Source organism: Stegostoma tigrinum, chromosome 5 (assembly GCF_030684315.1).
Source record: "Stegostoma tigrinum isolate sSteTig4 chromosome 5, sSteTig4.hap1, whole genome shotgun sequence".
Classification (NCBI taxonomy): Eukaryota; Metazoa; Chordata; class Chondrichthyes; order Orectolobiformes; family Stegostomatidae; genus Stegostoma; species Stegostoma tigrinum.
In genome coordinates this window covers 11,635,113-11,662,826 of record NC_081358.1, presented here as the reverse complement: position 1 = coordinate 11,662,826, position 27,714 = coordinate 11,635,113, and the positions used below count along the sequence as shown (strand labels likewise).

Sequence of the window (27,714 nt, the reverse complement as noted above, 5' to 3'; positions counted from 1 at the left end):
GGGAAAAAGTATGTGGGTTCTTTGGTGCAATCTTTTCTGCTTCCCTGTCTCCTTGTACACAACTATTTGATAGTTGTGTCTTTAACCTTTTTAGACTCAAGTTGTGGACTTTCCTTATTGTATCACTCAAGTTTTAAAACCTACCTTTTTGACCAAGCTTCTGTCTTGGTTATGATATTTAACTGAGTAGACATGAAGCATCATTGAATGCTTTGATGCACTACTTCACTACTGCTTGGAATGAACTCAATCCATATTTTATCAATTTCTTACGTAAATATTTGATCTGTTTTGTTGTTATTTCTAATCTCAATTAGGTCCTCTTCAATCTCTCTGAAATTCACTCTCCTAGTCCTAGTTTGAACTAATTAGCTTATGGTCTCTGCCACCTTATTTAACATTCAGGACACATGCTGTTATCCTGAATCAAATTGACCAGTCCTAGGAATGGGATCAAATGTATGATGTGTTGCAGTGCATATTCATACATCTCCCTGATTGATCTAGCTCTTGTAGTTGAAATTGGTGATGAAATTGCTACTTCTAAAATTATCTTGGCTTCAGACCTCACTTGTTAGTCTTCAATGCTGTTCTATGATTTGTAATTAGTATTGACGTGAGTCACAAGTTTTAAATCTTGTCCTTCATGCTTAATTATTCCTTGATGAGGATGTTTTATACCTTGTCAACGTCATTGTGCGCATCAAGATGTGATGCACCCAACCATTAAATTTTAAAGTGCATCTTACAAAGTAACCACATGAAACCCTAACAATTATATCAGAATTGAGAGCAAGTGAATTGCTTGATTTTTAAACAACTGATCTACGTTTAAGTATTTTTTTAAAACAGGTACATGGCTCCAGAAGTCCTAGATGATTCTATAAACATGAAACACTTTGAGTCTTTTAAAAGGGCAGACATCTATGCTATGGGCTTGGTGTTCTGGGAAATTGCACGCAGATGTTCAGTGGGTGGTAAGTAAAACATTCCACAAGCTTTTTTGAAAATGCTGCTACAGTTTACATTGAGGAATGCTACTTGGAGGAGAATAGAGGGACCTTTACTCTGCAACTCAGCATGTTCATTTGCTGACTGTGGGTAACTAAAATGAGAGATTCCCATTCTAGAAATTATCATTCCTCACCTTGAACAGAAAGTCCAACACTAATAATGGATAGGTGATATTTTTGAGAAAGGTTACTTTATACTGGAAAGTAGCCACTGTAACACTTCTAGTCAAAAAGAGAGACTGGCAGAAAGCTGGAAACTACAGACCAATTAGCTTAACATCTGTCAAAAAATATTAGCCAATTTTAAACACGTTTTGACAGGACAGTTGGATAAATTGAAGGTAATCAGTCAGAGCATGGTTTTGTCAGTGATGTTTTATTTAACTAATTTATTGAAGATCTTTTGAGGAAGTAACTTTTGCTGTAGATAAAAGGGGAACTAGTGAGTACATTATATTTGGATTTCCAGGAGATACTTAATGAAGTGCCACATCAAAGGCTATTGTCGGGCGGGGTGGGGGGGAACCTCATTGTATAGAGGGTGACGTATTGGCATGGATAGAAGATTGACTTCATAACAGGTGGTAGAGTAATAACTAATGGGTCACTTTCAAGCTGTGATGTCATGAATGGTGTGCCACAGGGATCAGTGCTGGGGTCTCAACTCATTACAATTTATATAAATGATTTGGATGAAGAGGTCCAAGAAATGGTAGCTAAATTTGCTGATGTCACCTACATTGGTAGGAAAGCAAGTTGTGAAGAATTCAAAGAGAGCCTACAAAGAGATAAAGAAATGTTAAATGAGTGGTCAAAGGTCTGACAATAGACTACAATGTGGACAATTTCATACTTACCTATTTTTTCAGAAAGAATAAGGAAGAAGCATCTAAATGGTGAAAATTGCAGCGGCCTCAGATGTAGAAAGATCTGGGTGTCCCAGTGCATGAACCTCAATGTTAGTATGCAGATACAGCAAGTATTTAGGGAAACTAATAGAATGTTATGGCTTATTGCAAGTGTGATTTAATGCAAGACCAGGGAGGTTATGTTTCAGTTGTACAGGGCATTGGTGAGTCCATATCTGGACTAATGAGTACAGCACAGGTTAGCATACTTGTGAAAGGATGTTAATACGTTGAAGCAGCTCAGAGATGGTTCACTGGACTAATATTTGGAATAAATTGAAAAGCTAGACAAGCTAGGCCTGTATCCTCGAGTTAGAAGAATCAAGGGATAACTTAATTGAAACACAAGATCATGAGGGAGCGTTACTGGATGACTGATAAAAGGATGTTTCCACTTGTGAGAGAATCTTGAACTAGGAGTTATGGTTTTAAAAATAAGGGGCTGGTGATTTAAAACAGATGAGGATGCATTTTTCTGAGGATTGAGAGTCGTTGGAATTCCCTGCCTCAAAAGGCAGATGCTGAATTTTTAAATATTTTTAATGCAGAGCTAGGTGGATTTTTAATTTTACCAAGGGGATGAAAGATTACTGGGGATATGAGTTCAGATTATAATCAGATCAGCATGATCTTATTGAATAGTGTAGTATGCTTGAAAATCTGAATGGCCTTGTTCGTATTTTCAAGGTAATGGACTTGCTATTCTGTTGTGTGTGCATGATGAATGACGGTGACATGCCTTTGGCAAGACATGTTGTGAATTTGGATGTTTAAGACAGCCTTTGGTATGTGTACTGGCATACTGTTTATTTACTTGCATTGTAATTTCTTCTGACTTTTCAAAAAAAAAAATCACTCACTGTTCATATTCCACATCACCCATAAATTGTATTTTACTGGTGGTTTAGGTATTCATGAAGACTATCAGCTGCCTTACTATGACCTAGTACCATCAGATCCTTCAATTGAGGAAATGAGGAAAGTGGTGTGTGAGCAGAAGCTAAGGCCAAACATTCCTAACCGGTGGCAAAGTTGTGAGGTAATTGTTGTGAACTTAAGTTACATTTAAGCTGTTAAGCATGTACTTGCAAGAATCAGGCATTCTGTTGTTACAAGATCTAATCTGATTTCTCCTTTTTCCACTCTGTAAAGAGAGGGAAAAGAAATGCACCCAAAGGTGAGAGACACTTTTAAAATTATGATATGTTTTGCTCAGCCTTATTTGGTCGTACTACTACTGAAAGACCGTGCAAACAGCCTTGATTTTCTCCTGTCACTGACTTGATGTTTGAGATTAAGTATTGGTTTACTCCCTTGTAAATCTGGTTTCACAAAATTAGTTGTGATCCTGCCTATTTTTGGTCGGTTATTGAAAAAAGTTTAAATTCCAACGCTATAATTCGAAAGTTCTTAAAATTCAGGAGGCAGAATTTTAAGGAAGCTGTAAAGAAATCTGTTGGAATTTCACTCTCTGGTTTCGTAGTTGGGATCCCTCATTCTAAAATCCAAATATGTTGCTGCATACTCTTTTCTGCCATGTATCTAAACTGTATCTCATTTTTGCCTGCTTCCATCTTGCACAATTCAGCCTTCTGTTTGAGCTTTGTTTCCAAAGACGACAGTGGCTGTCTTTTGCCAGTTTAGCCACATTTTTTTTTCAATTTTGTTCTTCGTCAATTTATACTCCAGTTTGGTTTAATTAAAAAAAGACCTGGAGAACCTGAAAAACGTAATTTTTTTTGAGTGCCATAAAAACAGAAAATGTCAGAGATACTCTGCAGATCAAGAGAGTAATAGAACTAACTTGGGTCAGTCATCTATGGGTGTAACCTCTGATCTTACAATTCCAGAGGGGCATGGGGACCTTCTTTTAATTTAGTGAATTTTAATCAAAACAATTTTAATCTTAATACAATCCTCTTTCTGCCAGTGTCCTTGAACATGGTTTTGCTTTTCTTGAATTTGCCAGTTTGAAGTGGGAGCTGCACTTTTTTTACTGAATGGATGGAGTGGTAGTTTAATGAATGGCGAAGGGAAGGTGCTGAGAGAATCTGTGCATGGAATTTTGAGAAATACCCCTTAAACTTTGTAAGTCTTTTTTTTCCCTCTAGGCAGCTATTGTGAAACCCTGGCCACTGCTGGCTAATATCATGCCTGCTTAAAGAGGATAGACAGATTGTCGTTAGACTAGGCATATGTAGTTTTGTTCCAGCCGCTTTGGTTTTTTTCAAAAACAAGAAACCTCTAAAATTCAACGTCAAGCTCAAAACAAATCTTGATGATACATAAATATAAGACGACAACGTTGAAACTAGTTATTCAGCTCAAAATGAGGCACTCTGTCTACGGGAATTGCATTTGGCTTCACACTGACTTCAGTTATTGTAGCTGAATTCCAGTAGTGCCAGGTGTTTTCTCTACTTGTGTATATTTTTCATTACCGGATATTTGACAATATCAGTAATAGCAGCTTTCCAGTATTTCACTGGATGTTAGATTTCACTGAAAATAAATCTGGAATTTGCAGGTATCCAGCAGCACAAAATTGATTCTCTCAGCAAGTTTCCTTTCTGACCATAGCAATATTGTGAATAATAATCAGAATACTTCTGCTGTCTCCTGATTTAGTCACATTTCAGAAGCAATGTTGCTTGCAAGTCCTAAATCAAAATATTTCTTTCTGTACCAAAGACACAACCCCTATGTTGAAATGGTCTTCAAATCATTAACGCCATTGGAAATTTCTTAATGATCAAGACCACTTTCCTGCATCAAGCTGATGGCTTAAGCCAGATAGAATGTGGCCTCGATTGCTTCTATGTTCCCCTTCCATACATATGTTGCAGCATGAGAGATCTCTTGAACCTTGGACATAGTAGTAGGTGACGATGGACACAGTTCTTGGCATTTGGACAGATGTGAACTTCAAAGTTAATCATTCTTCGAAGCAGTCTTCTTCAATTCAGTGAATGCAGCTTTCCAGTATTATAACCTTTTATACTAAGGAGGAACTAAAATCTAAAGATTATCCTAAATAGTAAAACTTCTTGTAATAGTGCACGAGTAATACCTTTTTATCGTGTTCCAGTATTTTCTTTCCAACCTAGAACTATTTTTAGGTTATTGAAAGTTCATTTTGCTTTTATCTGTGCTCATCGTTGGTACTTGGAAGTCAGTACTAATAGAACATGTAACGATATCTGATTTATGAAACCTGTCAAGAAGGTGTAGCTTCAGATTAGTAGGAACTGCGGATGCTGGAGGATCTGAGATAACAGGGTGTAGAGCTGGATGAACACAGCAGCCAAGCAGCAGCATAGGAGGAAAGCTGACGTTTCAGGCCCAGACCTTTCTTCAGATTTTCTAAAAAGGGTCTGGGCCTGAAATGTCAGCTTTCCTGCTCCTCTGATGCTGCTTGGCCTGCTGTGTTCATCCAGCTCTACACCTTCTTATCTAAGAAGATGTAGCTTTTTGTTTGACTGTTAACACTCACTTGAGATTTGAATTTTATTCTGAACAGCTGGTATCAACTATTTAAAGGTGAAAGAACATGATTTTTAAGTTGCCTGTATTTGCTGAATTATTCAATGTACCTTTTTTAATTTGAACTATTTCATTTTACATTTGGTTTTAAAGTGAGACTGACTTCACACAAGATTTGTCTCCGCTAGATGTCTAGAATGTTTACTTTCACCTGGCAATCCTCAATATATTCGCTGGTGTTGTTTCTCTCTTTTGGCCAAAAAAACGGAAAAGTACAATACTAAATTGCAGTTCATAATATCTTGCTTACCTGGGGCTATTATGTTGCAAGGTTCCAACTGCGAATCTTTTCAGGCAGTTCCACATGGTTTCTATCAGGGCCCATTTTGAATAACTTGATCATCATCAGCCACAGCCAGTACCATGACCATAAGTTAGAGAGCCCTTTATTGACTTAATTGTGAGAATGTATATCTTTCTGGCAAAGTTTGTATTGCATCACATCTGTATTCCTCTCACTTGTTTCCTCCTCGGGTTGGTTTGTTCATCCCAATACATATTGGGTGAGTTATACGTTAATTATGAACCCCATCTCCACTTCTGTCTTACCCCATCATTCGACAGCTCAAGTCTTTGTTTACACCTTTGGTCTTAAGGTTAAGAATTCCATTAACAAAGGCAGTCTCACTTAGTCTTAGCCAGAACACTTGGCAAACTTTCTGCACAAGAGTTCCCTTTCTCACTTGGCATAAAAATGGGATGGTTTCTTGTCCAATTCCTGCCCCATGTTTCCTGGAATTAGTAATGCAGAAGAAGCTTTTTTATTTTCAGGCTAATTACATTTTGGAAAAAGTATTGATTTATTCAGAGTTGTTTGCTAAGACTCGGGATTCGAATCCAGGTGCCTCCCAAGTTTAATGTGGGATCAAATATAATGAAAAGACCAATGTTGAAAGTCCTGTTGACAGTTTCACATGTACATTGGGGTAGCGCACTGAAAATCAAGCCCCACTATTCCCAGTCATCACACAAGTTAGATGTTTAAGTAGTACATAGACATTCAAATTTCTTATTTTCAGACCCAGGTTGATAGAAAGCATATGCAGATTTTGTTACATAATGAAAAGTGCTATTATAAGTAATTTAGATGCTAACTACAGATAATCAGTGATGACCTATTTGTATTTATAATCCTGACTATAAACTTTTCTCCTTACTTACATTCAGATGCACACAAAGACAAGTCAGACCTAGATAGTCATAAGAAAACAAAAGGACAGAGATAAAGCTGGAAAAGCAGTTCAGTAGTCCCTTTTTTAATAAGATCTGTTGAGTTGGCTCTTGATCAGAGTTTGTTTTCAGCATATGTTTTATAAATGCTTTCACTGGTTTGCAGAATGCATAGGGTGTCTGGTTCACTTAAAAACATCAGAGGCCTTTTATTCACAAACAGTCACTGCTTGTAGTAATTGCTGAAGGAAAGGTTAAGCTGGTTTTCTGCAGATTTAAAGTGGGATTTAACTGCTGATGAAGGAGACAGTTCCTGAGCTTGTGGAGATGTGATCACTTTTCTTTGAAGCTTGTTTTCAGCCCTATGCTGTTCAGTTACCTGAGAACCAATTGCTCAGCTCTTGGCAGATAAAAAGCTATTGTCATTAACACCTAGTCATGAGCTCATGGATCAGTTGATTTCTGTTACCATCTGAAATGTAGAACTCCTCCTTGGCTCCATCTTGTCTGCATCCTAATCTTCAATTACTTCTTGTTAACAGATATTTAAATGATGCTTGCCTGAAGTGTCAGGTTACTTATTTTCAAAACACAACACCCAGCAAATGCAGGTTTAAAATCAGGTCTTTCTCATTTTAGCCCTAAATTTTAACTGCCACCTGCAGCAGCACCCCCACTCAAAGAAAAATTGGAAAAATGTGGTATTTACAAACTATCAATTAAAGGAGTTAACAGCAAAGAACATTAAAGGTTATCCAGAGAGTAGAATGCCTCTTGAAGAGGTGAATGAGGTAGTTGGCACTGCACTTTGGCAACACCAGAATGAAGGAAACTGTCTAAATCAAAGTGAGATGACACGGTGTGAAGCTGGATGAACACAGCAGGCCAAGCAGCGTCAGAGGAGCAGGAAAACTTGACCTGAAAAATCAGCTTTCCGGCTTGCCTGATGCTGCTTGGCCTGCTGTGTTCATCCAGCTTCACAGTGTTATCTCAGATTCTCCAGCATCGGCAGTTCCTACTATCTGTAAGTGTGGCGAGAGAAGAATGGTAGAGCATAGGTGTTTATTTGAGGATGACAACAGTGGAGCTTAGGATGTGTTCCAGTCGGGCTTGGAATCTGAAGCCTATAGGAGATAACTTGAGAATGATCGTTAAAGTTGAGACCTCCACTGTTTGAGGAAAAACTTGCCTATCTTGAGAGGTAGCAGGAACTGCAGATGCTGGAGAATCTAAGATAGCAAGGTATAGAGCTGGGTTCAGAAATCTTCATTCAGAATCCTTCATTCCTGAAGAAGGGTCTGTCTTGAAACATCAGCCTGCCTGCTGTGTTCATCCAGCTGTACACCTTGTTACCTTGAGATATATTTGCACTCAACTATCTTGGCTTATTAACCTGAATTCGAGACATCACTGTGTGAAGGCTCTACCTATGTAGATGAAGTATCTGACAGTGTGCTTAATTAAAATAATATTTTGAGGTACTGGTTTAAAAGTTGCTGTGAATCACTAACTTATGTGTATTGACCTGAATTGATTGTGACAAGTTATGTCAATGTTTTAAATGACAGATAAACATGCTTATCTTACCAGTATAGTTAATTTTTTATATTGAGATTTGAAAAAGTTTGTCTCCCTTTTCACATTGAGGTTAATTGCAGTTTGGTCTACATACACAAAACAAAACCTGTCCTAATTCATTTGAATATGTGCACCTGCCTTTTTGTCTGAAAATTCCTGTTGATTTTCTTCTTTGGATCAAAGAACTAAGGAAAGGTGTATGACTGTCTTTAAGTTTAGAGGATGTTTGTGTTGAGCTCACTTCATTTGACTCTGTTTTTAATCATTCAGGAGATGTGGATGTTGCTGGCTTGCCCAGCATTTATTGCTGGTTCTGAGTTGCACTTGCATATTGTATATCGAAGGTTAATATACAGTCAACAAATGGGGAATTATAAGCTATGTTAATCATTTGGTAACAACTCATGATCTGTTCAATTACTGGGGAACATGAAGGAAAGTGAATAAACTGAGTGGGAGCAACAAAACTTTTGGAAACGATAGCTTGAAAGCTTTGAAGTCCAATGAAGGTTCAGAAGGGGTTACAGGTTTATATTTGAATGTGCTTAACTGTTTGACCACATTTCCTCTGACTTGGCCATCTCTAATCCTTAATGTGTTCTTCAATATTTATGAAATAGGGACTATACAGTTTGTTTGAGTAGTTAAGTTGATGGCAGTATTTTAGTTGAAACGTGTTAGATTTTTGAAACTAAATGCAGCCTGCAGTTTTTGGCTAACTGAAGTGTAAATCTATATTTTATGTTTCAATTTCTTTGTAGGCTTTACGTGTAATGGCCAAAATCATGCGTGAATGTTGGTATGCCAATGGAGCAGCCAGATTAACTGCCCTGCGGATCAAGAAAACATTATCTCAGCTCAGTCAACAGGAAGGCATAAAAATGTAGAGACGCATGTAGTCCAGAGAAACAGTGGACAGAATGATAACTGTACTTGGATTGCAGTTTTCTGGAAGGGATTTTTGTTCTACCTCCATTGAGGAAGCAGAAGTTGGATCACACTGCCTGTATCACCATAGAAACTGCACCAAATTTTATACACTGCATAGGAAATTTCCACCCTGCCTAGCTCTCTGTAATGGACATGCAGAGCTTAGGCCGTGAGGTCCAGTCTGCATTGAACACCACCTTCCCAGGACATCAATGTGATATTATGTAGCTTAGTTTTTTAAATTAACCTTTAACTTGATAAACAGAGGTTTTATTATTGGTCTTAATTGTAGAAAAAGCTGGAACACTTAAGCCTTTACCAACACTGCCCCGGTGTATTGGAAAAACTAATAATGGGGCTGGTCCCGCAAATGAATGAAATTTCGTGCAAGATACAGTATTACACATGATTGAAAGGTACTGTTCATCCAAGATCTGTGCAGTAGTTTTACTGTTTAGGAATTCAATTCTCAAATTATTATTTTGCCTTGCCCTTCTGTTGTTTTTTTCCACTTTGTGTGCTCAAGTCCTAGCTTTGAGTCAGGGATACTTTTTATATTTGATTTGAAAAATTGTTCATTCTACTGTGGCTACAACAGACATGACTGCAAAAGTAACTTAGAAGTAAAGTTGAGGTACAGTTGTATTACTGTTACTTTGTTTGAATGTGGGGAAAGAGGGAATTGTGACTATTTTGAAAGCTAGTGCACAAATCTCACCCGTAAGTGCCAGAGCGTCTATAAAATCATAGCCTGCACCATGGTTGGTTTTGACTAAAAGAGAAGTGGGTGAGTGCCATAAATTAGCAACATAGATAATAGGTACAACTTTAGGTTTCAGTATTATTAGGTAATATTTGCACTCAGCATTTTTGCAGTTTTCATATGTTTAACTGTTGATTTGAGTGCTTGCCAGGCACAAACCATTCTCCTTTAGGAGCACATGGAGCAGAATTGTGAGGAAAATGGTTGCGGTATTCCACTGTGTGCTTCCATTGTCTATTTTCTTGTAACAGGAATTAGCATTTGATATAAGTAGCATGGAATGTGCTTGCAATTTTGTAATTTTGGTGTCTTGCAGCTTAGGCTCTGCATGGGGGAGAGCACTTAGTCATCCACTTGTGCATAATCTCTCTCAATTTGATTTGTGCTAAGCAACAGAAAACTATTTTTGAGTTATAATCCTAAGAATCTTCAAGTATTTTGTCCATTAATATCTAATATAGCAAAATCCAAATTGATGCAATCAAAACTAACACTAAATGAACTAATAGTAGCCAGAAAATACCTTTTATCATAAGTAGCATATAGGGAGCAATCTTAATAAATATTTGCCCGTTTGTCTCCTTCAGTCTTTTTGCAGTGAGCATTAATTACCCTTTGGACAGTTTATCAAGTGTGTTAGAGTTTTTATCTATTTTGTTAGATCATTTTAAGGTGAAAGCATTTTGCATTGTTTTCAATTTATATGCGCAATTAAAATTAGACTTTTTTATAAATGTAGAACTGAAACAATAGTCACTAAAATAAGTTTTGTATTAGGAATAACTGGATCTTTATTTAGCTTTTGAAAAGATATATTTTAGACGACCATACCTGAGAGCATTAATGCAAAACTGTAATTGAATGAAATCAATTTGACCATTTAAATTACACTAACTTTATCAAGATATTATTTTAACCATTTATCTGCTGCTGTTTTGTCCTGCAAAAGTTTCCATGTCTCTTTTTTTGAAATGACTGAAATTGTGCTGTTTTAGGGAAGAGTTTGGTGGCAAGGGGAAGGATGTTCAGGGAAAACTTGTGCGTGTTTGTAGCGGCTGTTAAAGGTTTTTTCTCCTGCAGCTTTATTTATTTTAAACTGAGAGTTTCCATAGTTTTGTAGCTTTCTATTACATCTCAATAGCCTTTGCTCAAGGTGCTGTACTGCAAGGCAGATTGGCGGTCTGTTATCATGTGCAACAGCTGCAGTCTGGGCTGCTGTGCTTCTTTATTTGCACCAAAATGCCATAATGAGCCTTATGATCTTGCACTGTTAATGTGCATGCAACTATTGAGTTCTGTGAAGCATGTGTAGATTTGCTGCTTGGTTCCCCTGAAGTACATGATTTTCCAAACCCCTGTTCCTGAACTTTATTTGATTTTGAAGCGGAGAATTTGGGTTAGTTTCAGATTAAAGACTGAAAGCGGCAATATGGTTTTCTAATGTACGTGATGGAAAACCCTGCATATGTTGAAATTAATGGGTTTACTTTGTCACTGTTTGAAATCTGACATAAAGATTTGACATCCCATCCTAAGATAAATGAGAAAATTGTGTGAAATGAATAGACTTTAGCAAACCTCAAGTTTGTCACAATCCAGCAGCCTGTTGTTGATCCATGAATTTGTCTGAAATATAGTAAAGTAAAGCAATTTGTATTGCTGCATCAAAATTGGAACCACTTTTTAATGAGTTTAGTCCAGCTTTTAGTTTCTACTTAGTTTACATATTACATATTTAAAATGCATAGAGCGCAATCTAGGAAGTTTTTAATTCTTTTTTAATATTACTAAACTATAGTGCGAAGTTTTATTGCACAGTAACAACCTGGTAGAAAGATGTGCGCACAAATGACCATATAGAAAATGTTGGATCTAGCTTCTAACCCGAATAAATCCAGGTTATTTCATGGTACTTAATCTGAAAGTGTATAGTTTCCTGGCTGGAAAACAGTGTTATAAATGCAAGTGGTGAAGGCACTTGAATGAAGTGGCAAACTGCTGCTAAATCCATAAATAAAATGTGTAGTTACTTTGTTTTTAAGATTTCTCATCAGTCATTCCTGTTGTAAGTAATCACTGAGCATATTACCATAGGTCTCGTGTATAGTACAGAAAAACAACTTTAATATATTAAAGAGTTTTGTGTGGTAGGCTTATGAACACATTCAAAAAAGAGCACCTCCCCTGTAAAACAATTATAATTGCTCTATGATCTGTAGCATGCTAAATGTGCATATTGGAAGTGCTAGCTTATTACTATACAGATTTTGCCCAGGAAGACTCTAGGAAAATGCTAATTATATTGCTGCATATGTTACGACGATTGTTAAATCTTGAAGTGCTGTTGGATGAGTTTCTTTGTGTCGAGTGCCATGACCTGCCTTTTCAGGACAGTCCCATTTTCTATTCCACTTTGCCATGTGGTCTTTCTACGAATCTGGGTTTAGATTTATTCTACAATCAAAAAGCATACAGTTGAACTTTTTATGTAATTTTGCGTTGAATTAAAGATACCTCTGGAATGACCAAGTTATATTTACCTCACTGTGACCGTGACCGTGTGCGTGTGCGTGTGCATGTGCGTGAGAGAGAGCGATAACTGAATTTCAGTAACTGAGCAGGTTTGCAAACTGTTAATTTTGAAAAGCAAAAATCCTGCATCTGTCCATGGTACTGAAGTATCTTGTGTACGTATTGCGCCCGGCTTATTGTATACCAGATATAATCCTTTTTATTGTTTGTATAAAATGCTGATCCAGGAAGTATCTACGCTGCTCTTGCAATGCTTTTCCTCCAGGGACACAGCTTTGCAGCTAGCATATATGGCAAAAGGGGAGATATGGAGTGAGTAAATAGAGATTTGTGAATTCAAGTTTTTTTCCTCTTTTCTTCCCAAAATACCATAATCATAAATTATGTATCCCCCAGTCCCCAAGTCTTAAGATCATGTATAGTCTTTGTACAAAATGAGCAGTGAAGATGGTGATGCTATACTGAATTAAATGGCTTATTGAAAGTATTGACATTGTACAATGCATCTGACAAAATCAGATGAAAATAAAGTATTCATCTTCACTTGATGACTGTATAGTAAATGTGTTTATTCTCTCCTTTTCCTTCTAAGAAAGATGTGCTACCGTGATAGCTTGGCACTTTTTTTGACCTATTTTGATGGGCAATGACCTGCCAGTTGTGGTGAGAGAATCTATGATTTTAAAAAGTGTAAAATGTGATTTAACAAATTTGCAAATTTTCCCCTATAGAAGATATTTATTCGTATTTGACAAATTGAAGGAGTTTTACATTTTGAGTACAGCTGTGCAGTTACTGTGTTTTGATAATGAGGAGTGTATGTTCTAACAGCAACTACTTTTCTGAATGGATTTTTCAGTTTCTTGATGACCACAACATCCCCCCCTCCCCCTTTTGTTCTTCCTAAACATGAATGTCCTCTTCTTTGGACTAATTTCTTCCTATATTTCCATTATGATGAAATTGCAGACTAACTTATTTTCTATTACTTCTTGGTTGTACAGCTCAGTGTCTGCATGTATTCCCTATCTCTACCAGTTGAAAGGCTTTTAAAAACCCTAGATAAAACCATATTTTTTACTTTGATTCTTGATGTCTAACATTGTTGTGTTTTGGCTTTTGCCTTTGATTGTGCTTTTCTTTTGTAAGTTGTGATAATCTTCATTTCTGTCATTTCTCTTCAATGCTGTTCCATCTACTGTATTCCAAGCATTTCATTTTTATGGGACAGTTTGAATAATCTTGCCTTGCACTGCATTGCTTTTGACTAGTTGACAGGTGATCTAATTAAGTGTTTATCCCATTATATATCCTTTATTTTAGCATAGCTATTCTCAAATCAGGACATGCCTTTTCATACGGAAGATGGTAGTAATTTGGAACTTTTCTCTCTCATGTCACTGAATGCTGAGCCTTTTTAAACCTTCAACACTGAAGGAACAGACTTTAATATTGTAGAAGTCATAATCACACAGTATGGAAACAACCTGTTTGGTCCAACTAGTTCACATTAAGTGTTCCTGAACCAAACTAGTCCTACTAGCCTCTGTTTCGCCCATATCCCTCCAGACCTTTCCTATTCATGTATTTATCCAAGTATCTTTTAAATGTTATATTTGTACCTGCATCCACCACTGCTTCTAGTGCCTCATGCCATGTACGAACGACTCTGTATAAAAGAAAAAAAAGTTCCCCCTCAAATTTTGTGTTTTTTTAATCTTTCACTTCTCACCTTAGAAACATACTCCTTAGTTTTGAACTCCCCTACCCTAGGGAAAAGACCTTTGCTATTTAGTTTATCTGTGCCCCTCATGATTTTATAAACCTCTATTTGGGCACCCTTCAGCCACCACTGCTCAGTGAAAAAAATCCCAGCCTACCTTTTATAATTCAAACCTTCTGTCCTGGCAACACCCTAGTAAATATTTTGTGAACCCTCCCTAATTTTTAGTCATATCCTTCCTACAGCAGGATGACCAGAACTGTACGCTACTCAAGAGGCCTCATGAAGGCCTGTTGAACCTCAACATGACATCTCAATTCCTATACTCAGGTCTGAGCAATGAAGGCGATCAAAACTGCCTAACAATAAAATTACAAACTCAATTGCCATCCCACCAGTCTACCCTGTCTTCAGTGAAGTGGTTGGAGGAGTTGTCAACACTGCTGTGAAGCAGCATTAGCATTAACTTGCTCCCTAATGCTCATTCTGGGTTCCACCAGAGCCAATCAACTGACCTCATTGCAGCTACAAATTGTGGCAAATTAAGATCTGTGAAGAGATATTACATTTTGAGAGATCTGAAAGAGAGGGTGGGCAATTGAAATGAAGATACAAATCAGTCATAATCTGGTTAAGGGAACTTCAGTGCTGAATAATATATTCCTACTGTTAATGGCAAACTAACCCAGAGGACACTTTTTTGAATAGGTCACACACACCTGGTTTCTGTTTGTATTCTCTCTTCCCCACTGCCCTTCACCCCTTCTCCAGTATGATTTTATTTGTCTGCATTCGTAGGGATTTGTAATTGCATGTTTGTTTAGGCATATCTTCAATCTTCCTGCAACATTCTCTTGAGCATTGTAGTAGGTGGTCTCTCCATAACACATTTATATCCCCAACTGTTTTCATGGTTCTTCTGGAAATCTGAGATCTCTGGGATGTTAAACTATAATAGAAATGTAGAATTTAGTGCACAGGAAATGGCCATTGTGCCAATTTTATCTGTGATACCAGATAAAGAATTCCACTTGCTTGTCTTTGGTCTAGCCAAGGGGCCTTGGACTCATATCAAATGTTAAGTGTGTTGAGAATTTCTCTTTTTTTCTACCACCTTTTTCAATTGATGAGTTCTAGACCCCATCATTATCAGATTCTTAAATGAATTCCTTTGCACCAAAATTGCTATCTCACAGACTAATTGAGCAATAGCCTGATGTTGGCATTTTCACCAAAGTGTGTACCTTACAGCTAATGTCACGAAGCTGTCTATTTGTCATCCCTGGGTATGTTCTGTTCCATCAGCAGAGCCAGAATTGACAGAAAACAGGGTGTAGTCGGCGAAGTGGCCCTGGGAACGCTCAACGTTGACCCAGGATCCCATAAATTTTCAGGGCATCAAGTTAAACATGGGCATGGCAAGCACCATCTGATTGTTGTCAGCTGAGGGTGATAGGTAACAATCACAGTGCCACTTCATGTTGAATGCAGTTTGCAAGAAAGGAACAGCATTGACCTCTGGGATTTCAGTTCTGTTGGCCACTTCTATCTCACATCAACCAATGGTTTATAAAAATTTAGAATTTTAGACGATAAAATCTTTACATTTCATTCATATTGCTGCTGATTTTCAACTCCTGACAAAGGCATAAATGAGTGGGTAGGTAGAGAAATGGAAGTGAGACCTTTAATGAGTGGACGCTGAGGGGATAGAAGCAGTGGTCTGAGTGTTTTGAGCGGTAAGGGTGTTGTCAAACAGCGTGGAAAGTAGTGTATATGGGGCTGGGGTAAGGAGCTGATTACAATGTGTGGCAAGAGGAGCTTCTTTGACTGTTCTGTAACATACCAAATGCTCCTTTCTTGCCTTTTTGTTCTGGCATCTGAGGTCATGCTAGTTTAAAAGGTTTTTTAAAAAGATATTCATTAAATGGATGAAGGTGGTAGTGAGCTAAAATGGGGTCACCTTGGAAAGTAGTTTGCAAACAGTTGCAGTAGCTGTTTCTACGTACGTAATCGAGTAAGGTCATATTTATTTGGTTGATGTAATGCAGGAGGAAGTTAGTACTAACTGCATTGAATGCTGAAAAGCTGAAGTCACGCTGATTTTATACAAAGAAGTTGTCCACTGCTTGCTCTTTAATAGGAGAATCCATTGTTTCTACCACTTGAAGTCTAATGTTTTCATCTATTTCAAGTGGCTTTGAAGTATTTCCATTTCTTTTATAAAGTGTAAAAGTTTCTGTAGTTGCGTCTCAAAACTATTCAGATCTTCTGCCACTTATTTTCAGACTTTGCCATCTTTGGTCACACTTATTTGAGCAGTCTTCAGCCAGTTTGATTCACTCCACATGATGTGGAGAAAGAAACAGCTACACTCATTGCAACATCTATAGAGCACTGACAATATCCTGGCTATAGTACTGAAGAATTATACTCTCAAGGTAACGTGTTCCATTATACTTCTGTACTAGCATCCAAACAATATTTTGGGGAGAAAGGTTCTTTGGTCTTTTCATGCTTTTTGTGGGCAAAACAATCTGCCTTATACCCTCGTGATAGTTGTTGGGTGGGACAGTGTCATTGAAAGTACTTTGGAGTTATGTTTAAGCAGCAGTAACTCGCTTACCTAGAGATAAACGCTTCAATATTTACAGTTGTATTAAGAGCTTTACACCCTGCCATCATTGGCTTACGGGCATCACAAGCATTTATTCTCCATTCCTAGTTACCAGTAGTGTCACTGGGTTGGCTGCCACCTTGGACAGCTAGTAGTGGTTTTGCAGAGTTGAATAGCTTGCTGGTTCACTTTGAAGGGTGATTAATTGGTAACCATATTTGTGTAAGACTCGAGCAACATATAGTGAAGGCTAGGCAGGGATGGCAGATCAAGCTTCCTCGAGCATTTGTGAATCAGTTGGGTTTTTAGGACAAGCCAGCAAAGTTGTGGCCGCACTTGTCGATACGAGTTTAGAAGTAACTTCAAACTCAAACTGTAATGGTGGCGTTTGAACTCTCATTCTGCAGAATGAATGAATGTTCAGGGCCAGTAGATTGTTCCTACAGTACCGTGGATATTTTCTAATCGGTCTGTTCAGGGATGTCACGGCACACCTCTGGAGCAGGGAAAACATGAACCTAGAGCTCCTGGCACAGAGGTAGGGACACTACCATCACATCACAGCGTTCACCTGCGGTACCGTAACTTCTGCATTACAACTCTCAACATGTTCAATGTATCCAATCAGAAAATGGCTCAGTAGGAGTCATTTCAAATAGTGAACTTGCAAACTATCCAGAATCACTTGATGTATTATGTGAGTGAAGGTAAGTGCTCTGGCCTTGTGCTTTTTCCTAGAATGCATCTGCAATTGTAGTAGTGCCGTCTAGATACCTGTAGTATTTGCATTACCTTGGTAATATGGTTTGAATTGAACTGTGCCGAGCAGTGATGCTTGTAGTACAACTTGTCCTGCCTTGTCCACCTGAAAACAACCCATTTATACTGACTGTTTCTGGCTAACAAGCCAATTTTTTAATTATGCCAGTATGATATCTATATCTTGCAACAATAACCTTTTTGAGTCACGTTATCAAATACCTTCTGGAAATATAAATACAGTAGATCCATCAGTTCCCCACTATGCAGAGCACATGATACTTCAAAGGACTCCAGTAACGTGGTGATATGTGATTTCCATTTCACTGAACAATGTTGACACTAAATGCCCTATAATAATAGATTCTGAGATCTTCCCTGAGAGATAACTGGCCTGTGGTTTCCTGCACTATTTTTCAATCTCTTTGGAATCCCCCCTAAAAGAAGGGAATTTTTGAAAGTTGAAACCAATACACTAATTATCTCTATACACACTTGTATGATTCTAGGATGAAGTTCATCAGAACCTGGGGACCTTGCAGCCTGCAGCTCCAAATTGTTCTCAGTGCGACTTACCTGGTGACTGCAGTTTTCTTGATTTTTCTCTTTCCCTCTGGCACGCTCTCTCCTTCCTATTTCCTGATTTATAGCTATTTCTGGGATGTTTCCTGTTTCTTCTTCTTTGATGTAAAATAGCTATGTAATTCAAATGATGTTCCATTATTTTCTATGATTTATTGTTCAGACTTATTTCTATATGAACAATAGCCTCTTTGTTAACTCTGTCTTTAATTTTAAAATAGCTATAGATAGCACTACTGTCTGCTTTTTATGTTTCTATCTGATTCTCTTCTAATCTAGTCTTTTGCTCTTCAGTTATGTTTTGGTCAGTTTTCTCCTCAATATTCTGTCCAGTCTTCTGACCTGCCACTCATCATTGTGCCTTCACCATGAGGCCATTAATCCTACCTCCATTGTGCAATATCAGATCTAACATAGTCTGTTCTCCTGACTCTAGAGCATGATACTTCAAGAAAAACTCTTCCAAAAGCATTCCATGAATTCTTCATCCGGGCTACTTTTACAGATTTTAAGATAAAATCCTCCTGATTATTGTCAGAGCTTTCTGACAAGCCCTCATGCTCTGCTTTTTAAATGTACTACTGGCAAGTGACCTCTTACCTTTTATCATTTCTTATCTTTACTCGAATCATTTCTGAACTGGCTGGTTTCCTGAGTTTGGGTCAACTATTGTGCTAAAGCAGTTGTTTGTGATTCCTTCCTCAATACCATGTACCCTTCAATGTTTGGGTCCCAGTCCAAGTCATTCCAAAGTGATGGCTATCTGATCACTTTATTCATAGAATACCTATAGTGTGGAAACGGGCCCTTCGGCCCAACAAGTCCACGCCAAACCTCAGTGCGTCCCACCCAGATCCATTCCCCTATAACCCACCTAATCTACGCTTCCCTGAACACTACAGGCAATTTAGTATGGTTAATCTACCTAGCCTGCACATCTTTGGACTGTGGGAAGACACCAGAGCAAACCCACGTGGACACGGGGAGGGATGTGCAAATTCCACACGGTGGTTGGAATTGAACCTGGGTCCCTGGTGTTATCAGGCAGCAGTGCTAACTATGCCGCCCTATTCTATTTGTACTATACATTCATCTGTTATAAATGATAGTTGCAGGAGGTTATAGAGCCTTCTATGTTGACTAATCCTAGCTTGTACCCCCCCCCCCCCAACTGCATCACACAACCAGCCCAGCTCGTCCCCGCCTCCCTAACCTGTTCTTCCCCTCACCTATCCCCTCCTCCCACATCTAGCCACACCTTCACTTCCTACCTACTAACCTCATCCCACCTCCTTGTCCTGTCAGTCCTCCCTGGACTGACCTATCCTCTCCCTACCTATACTGTCCTCTCCACCTATCTTCTCTATTTATCTTCAGTCCGCCTCCCCGTTTCCCTATTTATTTCAGAATCCTCTCCCCATCCTCCTCTCTGAAGGGTCTAGGCTCGAAACGTCAGCTTTTGTGCTCCTGAAATGCTGCTTGGCCTGCTGTGTTCATCCAGCTTCACACTTGCTTAGATTTGTACTCCAAATTGTTTCCTATCACAGTCTATCATTTACCATATTTGTACGCTCACTTTGTCTGTACTCTTTTTGGTTTACCACACCTTCAAATTTGACCCCTTGCTTCCACTACTTAATACCCTCTATTTCCTAATTACGTGGCTTTCCTAGAACACTTTATCATTACATTAGTGGTACATCTATAGCTCTCAATTTCCCCAGACTTGGCACCAGTCCCCTGCAGACCCGAACCCGCTTCTTAAACTGCACTGGTCTCTTGAAGCATGTTTATTTCTTGGGTCTTACTTGCCTTATTTCTATTTGCACATGGCGCAGGTAAGAATTCGAACATGATTATTATCTTTTGAGGTTTTGCTTTTTAATCTGGTGCCTATTTCCACACACTGCCACTACAGAATCTCTTTCCTTGTCCTACCTGTTTGGTACCTAAATGGACTATCACAAGCAACATTGCCTTCCAGACCCTTGCTGTTTGCTGTAGAGAATTGTATCAATTCTCCTCACTGTAGTGGCCCATACGACCAGTACAATTTGTTTATCTCCTCAACTTGAATGGCTTCATATACTACAGTAACATGGTCAGTTAGTTTCCTTACCCTGAATGCCCCTCCTTCATCTAAACAAGCCAAAGAACTGTAAGCCTGTTGAAATTGCAAACGTTGAGGTTCTTGCTCCCCAGTCCTCTTGGGTCTCTTTACTTGCCTCAACTGCAACCACAATTCCTAACTGCTGACCAAATCGAAACACTATCCTATGGGGTGGGCCCACCTTCTGGTACAGGAAAAATCCAGCTCACTGACCCCCACCCCACCCCACCCCAATGCATTGCTGTGTCTGCTGCTTGGTATGGAACTCCCTGGGAGTCGAACCTCCTAAAGGTGCCAGCAGTTTAGATATGTTTAGCTGGCATCCAGAAGGACCCACTTGCAACTGTTGTACTTATCCTGTGCTAGCGTCCATAATGTTTCAGTTAAATAAATTACTTTATCAAATTATCTATTTGCTGGTTTCTAATATAATCAATTATCCTTACTACCAGTCCCTGTAGTATTTAAAATCTAGCACAGAACAGATGTGAACAATTAACAATTACTCAAATTAACTAGCTGCTTCCCCTGAAGTGGAGCTAGAAACAATTTCCCCAACATGGGAAGGGGAGAGGAAAATGCTAAAAAGGCAAAACAGCACTTTGTTTCCACAACACTCCAGTTTACCTAACTCCCGCTGCTCTGTTCAAGGTCACTCAGTGCAAAGTTCACTGAGGTGCATCTATTTGTATGTTCTGAGTTAGCTGAGCCCCAGTTTTAGCTGGTTTCCCTAATTAACCAATTCAGCTGCTCTCAAGTGGAGAGTTGTATATCCCTGCTTAAGCCCAGATGAAATTTTGAATTCAAACAACAAATTACAGTTATGTAACATGTGAAATGCAAACAAAATAAGATATTTGGAAAGAGGTTTTTTCTTTATCACCATTTGCTCTGCATACTGCTTCAACTTTCTCTGCTCTCTCGCTTAAAGTTGTTTGCATATATCATGCTTACTCATGCAGAGCAATGTTATTAATCATCAGAATTCAGCATTAATTCTCTGGAAGTGCACTTAGTTTCTGATTTTGTCCTCATTGATCATCTGTTCGCTTGGTTGCTCTCATTGAAGTGCATAACCATTTGGGAGACATCTTCTCCACTGTTAAACCATTCTATGCTTGTTTAAAAATTTCACCAATACCAAGACCTTTCTTTCTATTGTAGCGTTAGTTATTCATCTTGTTATAGGCAGTGTTTCTCTTTACTTCAGATCTCCTGCACATCCTGCATAGGGTTCACACGGATGACACAGATTGCTTTCCAACTAATTCTGGGCTTGTCACTGCTAAAGGCCAGATTTGTCGCTAATTCTTAGTTGCTCTAAAAATATTGTAGTGCATTGCCTGTGTAGCTGATTTGATACACTTGTATTGCTTGCTAGGCCATTTGAAAGTGCAGTTGTGATTTGGAACAGTCACAAAGGCCACTTCAGATAAGGATACTAAACTTGTTCAGATTTTGTGATAGTTTCAACAAAAAGTAACTTGCTTTCGAGTTAGTTTGTGGATGTGAAACACACATGGTTATTTGAGCCCTTTTCGGATTTAGTACAGTAACATAATCATAGGCACTACTGAGTGAAAATGGGTGATTATTTTAGACAGTGGTAACTTGTGATTTCAGATGTGATATTACTCTTCTTAGCCATATAAGGAAAATAATTTGCTTTGCTCCAAAATCGCTTCAATGCTTTGTAATTTTAAACTCCAAATTTCTTCCCAAAGGTGCAAAGCTGAAATCCACCAACTTGTCTTAATTGTATGAGACTTGGGAGAGAATGTCCAGGTTTAGCTTATTGCAACATTGTACAGTTTATTTTGTCAAGTGAATCACTTTGCACCCATCTTAATGTCAAATTATTTCTGAAAATATTGACAAAACTGTATTCAAATTCTAGCACTGCCTTAGTCATCTGTTGCAATTTAAATAATTATAATTCAGCCTCATTCTCACCAAGTTTTAGTTTAATTGAATGTGATATTGTAACGAGTTTTTGCTCTCTGGTAACTTGTTTGCTGGAGACAACTCAACTCAAATCTTGAGTTAGCTTAAAAACATCTAAACATGTTTATTATTTGGGTATAGCCTGTTATTGTACTTGCCATGTTTTCAGTCTCCCTTATCACTGCAGTTAACCTTGCAGACCCAATACCAATATTCCAAGAAATTTCAACAGCCCAGAGTAAACCCTGTTTTCCTGCTGGAAACCAAAGAATTGGTTGAAGCTAAACTAAATTTTGAAAGCTGGAAAATGGACTGACAAAACTACACTAACCACAGCATTTGCTATGTTACGAAGTGAACAAATATGAAAATTGTGCATGGGGGAGGGGGAAATGGAGAGTTGTGAAGACTGCTTTTCCAAATAATTCATAGAATGCTGGAAAAATTTACAAGGTGCTTTACTTTTTTTTGCAAAAATTGCACTCCAGCTTTGAAAGGCTCTTTATTAGCTGGCAAAGTAAAAGCAGAGCCACACCACTAAGAGGGAAGAGGTTGGCCAGGAAGCTGGTACACCATTGAGGACTAATCAGAAAGTTCACTTGAAAATTTCTTGTTGACTGCTCAAATCAATAGCTGGCTAAATTTCTTTTCACTCTCCTGTTCTCCATACAGGGCTAAATAGTGTTCTTGCGGTTCTAGATTTAATTGCTGTAAATGTGTGTAATTAAAATGTATGTAGACAAAGGTAAACTGGATTTAATTGAGCAATTTTTGGTGTGCACACAATTCTGGAAACACATTTGGGAGATGTTATGGACAATTGACCTTTGACCTTATCAAGAAAGAGCGAGTGACACTTGAGATCTGCAAGTGCAGCGTACTTAACGCAAACATTTCTTTTGCAATTAATTGAAATTCCATAATCTGCCTTTTGCTGATTTTCAGCAACCACAATTTGTGTAAATAAAACAAAAAATCCTTAAGGTACAGATTCCCAAAAGCCTGCAGCTTTACCACTAATACCTGCTAATGCAATTGCTTCTTGTGGCTTGCCCTTCCACCTGCTGTCTAAGCTTATTGTTTCCTCAGTACAGCTAATAACAGAAGATTGTGTCTTTCATTACATGATCGTTTTGAAGGGGGCAAAGGGCTGGCACCTCACACTCCAGGTGAATCATTAGGCTGCCAACTTTACATCCTATGTTTCTACCCAAGCGTACAAGTCAGGCTGGAAAAGCAAGTTCCACAAACTTTCAGTCCACGAGGAGGGACTGCGCTGTCAACTGCTTCCTGCTGAACCAGTGGTTTCTGCTTTGCAGAATAACATTCAGTGGCTGGGCAGCCAGTCAGTTGGGTGGGTCTATGTATGAGATTGACTAAATGTCCACAGTCACCAATGTGCCCGTGAGTTCCTACAGTACAGATGCCAGTGTCAGGACTTATGCGTGCATGCTTTCCAAGGCTATGGGTATCATTCCAGCCAAAGTACTGCCTGGAAGTGAGGTCTAGGATTTGACTCAGCAACAATGACGTTTTGATTTTCCTCCAAATAAGGAGAGTGTAGGATTTGGAGGGGAATCTGCTGATGGTAGATGGATTGAATGCTTAACATGAGGCATCGGGTGCCACTCCAGCAGGCTGTCTTGTTGTGAATGATGTATCCTCCTTGAGCTTCAAAGCTGCACACATCCAGGGGCGAATGGTATATGTTTCATGGTGTCCTCAGCCTTGTAGATAGTGAATAGAGTTTGTAACATCAGGAGATGTGATGCCATAGAACTCCCAGCCTCTGTCATGATGTTATAGCCACCTTACTGTTCCTATAGCCAATACAAAAATACCATATTTAGTAAATCATTAGGTACAAGCGTCCAACCATTGGCAAGTGGTTAATTCTATACCAGTGATTTTAAAGAGGTAAGAAAGCTGGGGTTTGGGAGGTGGATGGCTGAGAGTGAGATGACTGGTGATTTTATCTGAGAGTTATCACACCTCAGGTAAGGGGATAGGCTAAGGAGGAGTCTCTTCATGTAACATCAGCTGGTGTGGAATTTGAACCCATGCTGTTGGCCTTGCTCCGCATTACAAACCAGCCATCCAACCCCACTCCCCACATAGTTCATCCACTAGTCTGCTTGTGGTTGCCCTAATGGTGAGCCCTGGGGCCTAAGCTGTTTACTAAGTGGATGATAAATAACACTTCAGAACGACCATGAATAAGTTGATGTCAACATTGGTAGGAGGGGGAAAAAAAGCAGCATGTTTCTTAAATGGTGAGCTGTTGGTGTTCATGGGTACCTGAGTGTCCTATTTCACAAGTCACTAATAGCATGCAGGGATAGCATTCAATTAGGAAGGGAGATGGTATGTTGCCATTCATCTCAAAGGGATTTGAGTACCAGAAGTTTCTTGCTGCAATTGTAGAAGTCTTTGGTGAGACAACACTTGAAGTTTTACCTACAGGTGTTTTTATTCCTTTCCAAAGGAAGGATATACTTGCCATATATGGAGTGCAGCAGAAGTTCACCAGATTGATCCTCAGAGTGTAGGATTGTCTCATGAGGAAGGATTGTGAAAACTGGGTCAGTGTTCTCCTGTGCTTTGAAGAATTAAAGGTGATCATGTTGAAACTTGTAAAGTTTTTCTAGGGAATGACAGGTTGAACGTAGATAAGGTGTTTCTCCTGGCTGGTGTGGCTAGAACAAGGCCATTTAAGGCTGAAATGAGGTATTTCTTCACACAGAGGGTGGTAAACCTCTCATTGTGTAAGCTCACTTATTGAGCAGGTTCTAGACCAAAGTTGATAGATTCCTGGAGACTATGACGTCAAGGGATTTGGTGATAATGCAGGACAGTGCCATTGAGGTTGTTGATCAGCTATGATCTAATTCAAGGTGTGGGGAAAGCTGAATATCCTGCTCATGTTCCTACGTTTCCAAGTACTTTTTGAAACCTCTGTAAATGTCACCTGAACTGGAGAGGAACTGGCGTGCACAGACAGTAACGTGTAGCTTCCAACCCCCAATTGAAACAGTCATTTCAGAGAGGATCTCCATGTAATTGGAACATATTAAAACTCCTCTGTTGTACAAACAAAAATGAATAGGTTCTTTATTACCAGTTCAGGTAGGATATTCTCAAATGAGAATGGGCAATGATTTGCATTGTTGCTATTCAGTCATCTAGAACTGGCTAGGACAATAGCCTACTTGAAAAGTAGCCCACATCTACATTCACTCTCCTCATTCAAAGTGCATGCATGCATTGTGTAATATGTACAGGGTCTGGTACAGCAAATTGCCAAAGCTCCTTTGATATAATCTAAAAGATTATGATACTGACCTGACCAACAGCTAGTTGAAGACAGAGGTTTTAAAGAAAATCTTAAGAAGGAAAGCAAGGCCAAGAGCTTGAGAAATGTTGGGAAATAATTCCAGAGTTTAAGCTTGGGGAACTGAAAACGTAGCCCTCAATGGTGAAACAGTTAGAATCAGGGATGCTCTTGAGGCTAGAATTAGATAAATGCGGATCTGTTGGAAGGTTGTAGTTCAGTATGAGGTTGCTCAGATAAGGAGGAGAGTTCATGAAAGGAGTTGAATACAAAGATCAGAATTTTTAAATCAACATGTTGATTTCCAAGCAAACAACACACATGCATGAGATTTGGTTCAAATAAAGCCACAGCAGCAGAGTTTTGGGTGACCTGAAGTTTAGAGGGCGGCACGTGGAAACTACCCATTGGTGTGCCGGAATAGTGAAGATGATCAGCCGATGAACTAAGACGTGGACAAAGTCAGGTGATGTTGCAGAGGTGGATATAATTTTTTTAAAAGTGGAAATGATTTAGGACAATCAGGAAAATTCTTTTTCAATTATTGACAAAGAGAATTAGACTATTGGAGGTTCGAAATATTTTATCTCAAAAGGAGATTACTTTTATGCCTCAGATCAAAGCAGTAAACCAAATAAAAATGTTAAAAGGATCCAGTCAGTCCTGATGCTGGACAATACCATTTATCTTCCAAAGTATTAATGAAGGGGAAAATTGGAAAATTGTTTATAATGAGGTGGTTTATGACAGGTGCAGCAAACAAAGAAGATTTTTTGAATGTTTTAGGGCAGTCAAGAATTTGTAATTATTTTAGCATAGATTTGGAAATTTTTAAGGCCTTTTGAAGGAGACCAGACATGGGTTAGAAGCAAGTATAACACCTCTTCTAAAAGAGGATTCTTATTTCCTGAGAAATTGAGGAATATAATAAGTCAGTAGAAAAGTTGACCTTGTACAATTTCCAGACAAGTATGTGAGAAAGTTGATTAGAAGCTGAGAAAGTCTACACTTTTTTTTTTATTTTGTCGGTCTTCATAGAAGAAAGCTTTACAGTTTACAAGACAAACATTTTATAGGTAGTCATGTAAGAAGAATCCGTTAAGTCAAACTTACAGTTTTAAAATAGATGTGTAATATCTCTGGAATTATCACTAAAGTGATAATGTTGGGAAGTTGGTTGAATTTTGTTTTGCTGGATATTGAGATTTGCTAACTTTACCCTGTATTGATTGTTTAAAACAATTAGTTCTTTTATGTAATAACCTTCCATTCTGTTAAAGAAAACACAACACAATCTTCATGTGACTATGTTCAGTGAATAACCACCATGCTCACTAATTCTGGGATATGACATGTATATTAGTACCATCAGCTAGGATCTTATCAAGACATAAATACAATCAAACTGGCTTATACTGTGATGGTTTACTAAGAATCAATTAATTAAGCAGTAGCAAAGACAAGTAAATTCATGGTAATGTACAAAACAATCTATTCCATCTTTGCTTGAGTCTCCTGGTCTCTTCTTGAGAAACAAATTAACTGTTGCATTGAAGCAAGTGGGAGAATTGTAAAAGGTTTTGATTAACTTAATCTAAAGTTTTCTTAAAGTCCACCTAGGAATGGAGCCAAAACGGTTTGTTTTGATTTCAGACTCCAGCATCCAAAGTGCTAGATGAACTGAATAGGTCTGACAGCAGCTGTGGACAGATGGAGTTAATCTTTTCAAGTCTAATATGCCTCCTCTTTGGAATTCTTTTATGTATCATTTGCGGGGATAGAGGGGAAATTTGATCATGAGTAACAGAAATGATCTGCCAGGAAGGAGAACAGGCAGACCTGAGACCAGAGAGAAAGGTACGGTCATGAGACATGTAAATACAGCAAGATTGGAAGAGTAATAGTGATGGACAGGAGGAGATGGTGACCCCAAATTAAATGGGAGAAGCCAAAAAAAATTATTCCAAGCCTTTGAAATAGTTAAATTGTGAAAGATTCCCTTATTCAAAAACAGTGTTGAAACAAATGCATTAATGTCATTATACAAGCAGCATCTCCAGAGAACTCAACTCCTCCAGTCATCAGCATATTATCTCTTCAATGGTCTCCTCAAAGCAAGTAGGGATTTAATTTTTTTTCTCTATTATCCCTGCCACAATAGCAGGTGCCAAATGCACTTCTTACTGGAATGTAATTTTACAGACACTTTTA

The 27,714-nt window shown here is 38.5% G+C and overlaps 1 protein-coding gene across 1 annotated transcript in view; it reads left to right on the top strand.

Moving 5' to 3' along the window:
* Nucleotides 1–12,985, top strand: part of tgfbr1b (transforming growth factor, beta receptor 1 b) — a 59,566-nt gene extending 46,581 nt beyond the window's left edge. The window contains exons 7-9 of the mRNA XM_048529052.2: nt 853–977; nt 2,830–2,960; nt 8,974–12,985. Coding sequence (XP_048385009.2) covers nt 853–977; nt 2,830–2,960; nt 8,974–9,099 — 382 coding nt within the window. The 3' untranslated portion in view covers nt 9,100–12,985. The remainder of the gene's footprint in view (nt 1–852; nt 978–2,829; nt 2,961–8,973) is intronic.
* The last annotated feature ends 14,729 nt before the right edge of the window (nt 12,986–27,714 follow it).